Consider the following 7,557-nt stretch of genomic DNA (forward strand, 5'->3'; position numbering starts at 1 on the left):
TTGAATCGGCTCGCCTGTTGTGAGCTCACATGCTGCCATTTCCCCTGCAGACCCAGCATGGCCGCCCAAGGAGAGCCCCAAGTGCAGTTTAAGGTAAGGGAGTGGGTTCGTCGTCTTTTTTTTCCTTCGGTAGAAAAGTAGCGCAAAGCGACTCTCGAGTGCCAACGTGGACGGTAGGTTTAATTTTAGAGTGCTTGTCTTTTTTAACACTGCAGTTAGTTTATTGTAGTATTGCATATAACTTTTACAGAAAAGATTCTCTTGCACTGTGTTAATATGAGGATCTTTGTAGCTTAGTGTAATTAATTTTAGTGATGCTTTGCCTGTAGAATGATTTTTATATTTAAGAAGTTCACAGCCAAAAGTGCTTAGAGTGAATTAGAATAGTCTGTTGGCTGTGGTTTCAACTATTTAGTGAAGAGAACTTAAATTCAGGACAGAATTTTCTGGTGTTTTGGGCGGGTTGTGGGTTTTTCTAGTTTTTGTTATCTTAGCAGCTAGAATTCCTTAAGACTGCTTCATTAGAAGTTGTTACTTGTGTTTCTGAGAACTTGGCTGGAGTGTTCCAATTGTTAGTAGTGCTGCGGGTTGGTTGGTTTCATTGTGGGTGATTATTTTTTTTTTTTTTGTAAGATTACTGTGGGTTTCTCTGAGCTGGGTGCTTAGATGAGTTGTTCTTGTTAGCTTTCAGCTACAGGAGGTAGATAAATCCAGAGAGCAGACAGCTACTAGATAACTAGGGAGTTATAGTATGATAGGCTTAACAAATTTGGTCCTAGTACAGTGAATTGCTTTGTGGGGAATTCAGTCCTTTGTTTACAGCTGCTTGTAGGACTAGATCTTCATAGTAAAAATTAGTAATTACACTAAAATAAGTAATAAATGTTTCTAGAAGTGTTTCTCTGACTTGTTTTGTCTTTATCTATGAACAGCTTGTCCTGGTTGGTGATGGTGGCACTGGTAAAACCACATTTGTAAAGCGTCATTTGACTGGTGAATTTGAAAAGAAGTATGTAGGTATGTCTGAAGAAACAGTTGAGATCTCATCTTACAGTTAAAAGTGCAGTTCTTGCCTTGCCAAGTGACCTGCTTTTTCTCACTGCAGCAACGCTGGGTGTTGAAGTTCATCCTCTGGTGTTCCATACCAACAGAGGCCCTATTAAATTTAACGTATGGGATACAGCTGGCCAGGAGAAGTTTGGTGGCCTGCGAGATGGCTATTACATCCAAGGTAAGATGGGTGTGCATGTGGGGGATATTTTGTACATCTTACAGTTCAATCCTTCATTCTGTTCATGTTGACAACTTGGACAGCTGTAGGTGTGACGTGCAGTGGTGAGCTGGTTTCTGGGTGTTGAGACTCTCCAATAGATGCAGTAACTTCCTTTGTGCTGAGCAGGGATGTTATAGACAGTGTTTCAGTATGCTGCTGCAGGCTTTGGTATGGGTGAGGAGTAATAGTGCTCCTCTAAATGACAGCATATTGCAGACGGAACTCAGCAGTTAAGAGATGGCAAGTATGTGCTTCATTTACTACAGATTCTCATGTGTGTTAACATAGTGTGCTGAGGCCAGGACCTGGAACAGAAACTGCAAGATTTTGGACACGGCATAGTTGTAGATCTCCATGTTGGAGTTTAGTAGCCTTTCTAAAGTAGTACTCATAGTGTCCCTTACTTCTGCTTGACCAAGCTGTGTTTTATGTGTGATGCAGTCACCTGCTAAAGTTCTGCAAGGGATTGTTAAAATTTGATGCTGCTTCTTGTTTAAAAGTATTAGGATTGAGTCAAGCCCACGTTTTATTGGTAAAACTTTGGACAAGGGCATCCTGAGATATGGACTCATACAAGCTCTCAGTATATCTGAAAGCCTCAAGAGGATATCTGAAATTAGTTAGATGTTAACTGATTCTGTCAAACACTTGTGTAAATCAGAGGCGACCTTTGTAATCTTTGTATATTCTTGTGCTGTGCCCAACCATGTTAGACAGTGGGCAGTTGCACTGATAAAATTAGCTGATGTTTAAGATTTGGCACTAAAGAAGTGAGATGATGTGGTCACAGGCAGAGTTCTGTAGACTTGTGAATTGAACTTGGTAACAGAATATGGGCTTGTGAAGCACAGGGAAAAGTTAATGCAGACACTTAACCTTAATGTGGGATTTCTGTGGGTTACCTCCTCAGCAGATCACTGGTGATGTGTTTCTTGACTGTTCTCTTCTTGCAGCTCAGTGTGCCATCATAATGTTTGATGTAACATCAAGAGTTACTTACAAGAATGTACCTAATTGGCACAGAGATCTGGTACGAGTATGTGAAAACATCCCTATAGTGTTGTGTGGCAACAAAGTGGATATTAAGGACAGAAAAGTCAAGGCAAAATCTATCGTCTTCCACAGGAAGAAGAATCTGCAGGTATGTTGGCATGGGTTTGTAGGAGTTGGATTTGTTGGGTCTTTTGACTGCAGTTGGGCTCTGTGCAGTAGTTGAGCATCCTGCCTTTGTCGCTACATGCTGTACTGTTTCAGCTTTGCATCCTGCTGGCACCTAAATTTGGGGAAGGGGGAAGTGATGGTGTTAAAGATGATCACTGGTCTTGAGCAGAAGCTCTGATAAATTCTTAAAGAGCTTGTGTGCGTTTGCGTCTCACTGCTCAGGATCTCGTCAGATGAGACAGAACCAAGGACTTCCAGGAAGAGGGCAGATGCACTGTTGCCTCCGGAAGGGTCTGTCTTTGAGGAGGCTGCATAGCTTACTTCCAGTTACCAATTTCTGCCCATTTGCCTGAAGCTGGACGTTTCTAGACAGATCATAACTGTTCCTGAGAGTGTGAACAAGTAATGTAGTCAAAACCAAAACTACTGTAAAAGCAGAGCTGATTGTGCTTGTTTATCTTGTATGCCCTAAATATCAACTAGAAGTGCCTTTTTTAGTGATGTGTATGTGTACTTTTTTGCAGTATTACGACATTTCAGCTAAGAGTAACTACAACTTTGAGAAGCCTTTCCTCTGGCTTGCTAGGAAGCTAATTGGAGACCCTAACTTGGAGTTTGTTGCCATGCCTGCGCTTGCACCACCTGAAGTTGTTATGGACCCAGCACTGGCAGCACAGTATGAGCAAGACCTACAGGTAAGTGAGAAAGGGCACAGAGGTCTGGTGGTTGCCCAATAACTGGTGATCAGACTCCTGGGGCACATAACTGAAGAACGGTTCTTAAGTGTAACTTCTGTATTCCAGATTGCTCAAACCACTGCACTGCCAGATGAAGATGATGACCTGTGAGGGATGAAGCTGGAGCCCAGCGTCAGAAGTCTAGTTTTATAGGCAACTGTCCTGTGATGTCAGTGGTGCAGCGTGTTTGCCACTTTATTATCTAGCTGAACAGAACATGTGCTTAATCTTTGGGATGCTGAAAGAGATGAATGGGCTTCGGAGTGAATGTGGCAGTTTAAAAAAAAAAAAAAGAAAAAAAAACACCAAAACAAACTTCATATTTTGGACCTGCATATTTAGCTGTTTTTTGGACTGCAATTACTTCCCCTTTTGAGTTTCAAATATAAGACTGCTGCAGTCACATCAGAGTGTTAAGTGGTAAAACTTGTTTCTGTCATTCCCATTCTTTTTTTTGTTTAGATAATAAAGTTGTATTTCAAGTATCTCTAAGCAAGTGAACTTCATGCATTGTTAGGAAAACTCTTCAAAGTGTCTTCTGTTCTTCAGTGGAGGCTAATACTTGGTTGTCTGCTGCATTTCTCATTCTCTGTTCTCCTTGCTTCTCATGTTATGCTATTCTTGCTAAGTCAGAGCTAACAATTAACTTTCCCTTGATTTCCTGAAGTATATTAAAGCACCCGAGGAAAGCTGAACTAACTACCAGGTAAAACTAAAGCAATGGGCACCTGACTTAAGTGTCTGGATCCACATTCCCATGGGAATGGTTTTGGTCTGCAGGGTGTCTGGCGAGGAGTGAGTAGTTCAGCTTGCATATGCTCCCATTAGATATGGTCTCTGAACTCTTCTGTTATGTTCTACAACATGCCTTCAAAGCTCTGTATTTTTAGTAGCCAGAAACAAATGACATCTAGGTCTTTAGGTGACTTAAAAGCTGTGTCTTTGCATGGAACATCATTCAGTAGAGCTATAGCTGATTAAACTCTAAGCATCTTAAAATTCACTAACTAGAAAACAGCTGTAATTTGGGCTGAAAAGCTCTTGTCTACAAAAGAGCATATTAAGTAAAGCCACATTTATATAAATACCTAGACTTTACTGTAACTGCACCAAGTTCTTAATTTGAAACTAGCTTATTACAGCACAAATGGTGGGAAATGTCAACTTTTAACACTTGCCTACCTGGTAGAGGTTAATCTTGGTCAATATTAGTACTGCTAGTAAACAAAACTAAGTTTAAGATGCCATTTTTCAGTAGTGTTTGAGTACATGAAGCCTTGAACTCTTCAGTTTTGTATTTTTGGTTTCTTAATAAAGTGGAGCATTTCATTTATTCCTTTTAACTTGCATGTTTGTGTAACTCCTACTTGAGTATTTAATTATTTGACTCTTCTGCTACATGGTAGCAGAAAGCGTGGCCTGCCATTCTGCAATACTGTTGTAAAGGAATAACTTTTAAGTTGGTGCAAGTTGGAGTTCTGTGGGGTTGTGGGGTTCTGTCTTTCTTTTAGCTAGTCAGAACCTGAATTGTGGTATGTGGGACCTGAAACTCCTTAATGAAAATCAGGAATGTTGTACAGTTTTTCTGTGAAAAGAAAACTCCCACTTAACATTACATTGAGCCTTCTTGCTGCACCATCCTCCTTTAACTTCATATTGTAGGTTCCTGCTGTAGTGTTTACTAATTTACCTGTGCATATCTTGGTTAATGCTGCTGGCTTGACTCTGCTGCTGCATCACTAGGTGTGATGGCTTTCTTGTCTTCAAGCTGTCTCACTGCTGAAAGTGCACTGCTCAAACACACTGAGTCTGGAAAGCTGAAAAGGCATATCACTACTGCAGAACTTAAGGAAAAAAGCCCTGAAGTTGCTGGTGTTTCATGGGGTACGTGGGGTCTCATCTTTACTGCTCACCTGCTGCACACAGGTACCAGCCTCAGTAGAAGTCCTACAAAACTGTTGGAAACACTTGAGATGCAAAGGCTGGTGTAGCTGCTGTGAGCTTTGCTTTGTGATCTTCAGGGGTACTTCCAAGTCCACAAAAACTCATCTCTGGAGTAGCAGGACTAGTGTTACTGCCTGTAATCTCCCTCTCCAAAGCAGGATGTGGTGCTGGGCCATTTACTGTCCCCAGTTCCATGGTAAAGCTGAGAGTTTTTAATTGTCCAGGCCCAGAAGGTTGTAGTGGAAGAGTTGCTGAACTAGCACATGTGCAAAACAGGTAAGGCAAAGGCATTAGTGCAGTAAAATGGCAGAGGAAATGTTTTGCTACTTCTCACTTGGATCTTGATAGAAAACCATTTTTGGTAACATTGGAGAGCACTTCTCTGCAGTGACTGGAGATCTGCGTGCCAGGCAGGCTGACATCTGCCCCAAGGCCTGCGAGCTCAAGTGCCACAAAATGCGTCTGTCCTTTTCCTTTAGGAGTGGTTCTGTTGTGTTACTGACAGCCTTAGTCTGAGCTGCTGGAGAAGACCTACCAGAGACAAACGGCTCAGCTGTTGCCCTCCTGAAGCAGAAGCACAGTCTGGTAGAAGCTAGCTGCTGTCCTGACCTGCAGTGGGAGTACCAGCAGTTAACTGGGCCTGCTGAAACGGGAATTGGCAGCAGAGTCTCATAAGTAACTGAAAAGCAAATCTGCCACTGCTTTGATTGGTTTTTCACATGGGTGCCTTAGTTTATAGGCTGGTTTTATGTGTGTTGGAGTTTTGCAGCAAGCTGAGAAGTTTGCCTTTAAGAATCTTCTTCCCAACAGGAGCATCGCGTGAAGCAGTTCTCCCTTACACGTGTCCTGTAACACTTCTGATTATCTCTGCAAGTGGCCAAAATCAGAAACAGATTCAGAGACTAATTCCTCTTTCTCATTGAGAGCTCGCTTGGCTGCCTGTAACAGTGTGAAGTTAAACCTGGTGGAATTCTCTGCTTGAGAGGAGGCTGGCTGTGCTAAGCTCGTAGATTTAGTGGGACATCCTGATGAACCGAACCACAGTGTCTTTATATACCTCATTACTGAAAAACTCCAGGAGTGTTGAAACAAAGCATATTTATAGCAAGGGATCAGCACACAGAGCCTAAATCTTGGAGTACAGATTTAAGTGTATGGGTCAAACACTTTTGAGTTGTGTGGGGTTCTAGCTCACAAAGTGAGCAGTGGTCTATGAGTGAATGACACCTCACCAAAATTCTGGTGTTCTCCAAGCTGCAGAACAGAAAGGGGCCCATGTCTGTGTTGGGGCACTAGTTTAGTCTAGGAATAGGTTGGCTGATATTATTTAGGATAGTCATAGTTGATGTCTGTCTTGCTGTGACCCTAGAATTCTGTGATTAAAGGAGATGGATTCCCACATTTCTGCTACTTGCTTGAGGGTGAAAAGCCATTTGAAAATAGCACACATTTTCCCAAATAATGTTATAAAGGTAATTTCATGTTTTATATAGCATTAACAAATCCACCCACTCTGAAGTCATGGCTTTTAATATATTTAATGCAAGCATTCAAAATTGAGTTTCATCAAAATAGTTCCAAGTTACTAGGAGCCAGTGAGCTTTCTTTACTCTCATTTGCCTATTTCTATTCTGACACTATTAATAAGGACTGAAAAGGGCAACTAGAATAAACTGTCAGTGTAACATAGGCAGAAACAGGAAGCTCATAAGGTAGTGTTCTGTAACATCTAGGAAGAAAGCTTTAACTAGTGTCCTTCCTGTTATGATTATTGGAGTGGCAAAGTCTCTGATTACACTCTGAAGCATCAGGATCTTCTGTGATGCAGCAATTTAAGAGCTTGCCTGAGCCAGTACTAATTCCTCTTGCTGCTACTTTATAACCTTTTCACTACTCAAAACCAGTGGTAACTTGCTGGTGACTTCCTTGAAAATAGTGCTGAAGTGAAGCAATGTGTGTTCTGCCCATACTGAAAACAGGAGAGTTAACTGTCCCATCAGGTGTTTTTAATGGATTACTCAAAGTTAACTTCCAGATCTCAGGTCTGGTTTGCAGGGCAGTTATTTAGGGAAGAAGCTCAAGCCGAAGAGGTTTGTCCCATTTATAAATAAAAAGGTGGGTCATAAGAAATCTGTCTGCATTTTTTTTGACAGCATTCATTGCCTTTGGATTCTGGATCTGGAATTTTTGTGCCGGGATGTTTTGTTTTACTTGAGTATGTAAACTGCTGTCTAGCTGTAACGCTTATTTCAAACTAAAGCAGGCGAGTCCAGTAGTTCAAAGATGATATCTAAAAGAGCTGTTTGAGACCCATCACCTGCGGGTCAGAAGTGCAGCCCTCGTTGCCGGGCACGGGAGGTTTAACCCGGCAGGAGGAGCAGATTTTGGCTGGGGCCTGGGGGTGCGGTACCCGCGGGAGCCGCGCGGTGGGGCGCGCTGCCC

General features: G+C 42.1%; 1 protein-coding gene across 1 annotated transcript; it reads left to right on the forward strand.

The window, feature by feature from the left end:
* Positions 1–32: 32 nt before the first annotated feature.
* On the forward strand, positions 33–3,660 carry RAN (RAN, member RAS oncogene family). The gene is made up of 6 exons (XM_008944383.1): positions 33–93; positions 933–1,017; positions 1,106–1,231; positions 2,227–2,414; positions 2,959–3,129; positions 3,238–3,660. Exons 1-6 carry the CDS (start codon positions 58–60, stop codon positions 3,280–3,282), a joined length of 651 nt encoding a protein of 216 aa, XP_008942631.1. The 5' UTR covers positions 33–57; the 3' UTR covers positions 3,283–3,660.
* Positions 3,661–7,557: the final 3,897 nt, after the last annotated feature.

The sequence above is a fragment of the Merops nubicus genome, unplaced genomic scaffold (genome assembly GCF_000691845.1).
Source record: "Merops nubicus isolate BGI_N331 unplaced genomic scaffold, ASM69184v1 Scaffold52820, whole genome shotgun sequence".
Taxonomy (NCBI): Eukaryota; Metazoa; Chordata; class Aves; order Coraciiformes; family Meropidae; genus Merops; species Merops nubicus.

Bases quoted from the DNA above. Each gene is read 5' to 3' on its own strand.
- RAN (XM_008944383.1), top strand. From the start codon at position 58: ATGGCCGCCCAAGGAGAGCCCCAAGTGCAGTTTAAG. The intron at 94-932 runs GTAAGGGAGTGG...ATCTATGAACAG, and splicing joins AGCCCCAAGTGCAGTTTAAG to CTTGTCCTGGTTGGTGATGG. The intron at 1,232-2,226 runs GTAAGATGGGTG...CTCTTCTTGCAG, and splicing joins AGATGGCTATTACATCCAAG to CTCAGTGTGCCATCATAATG.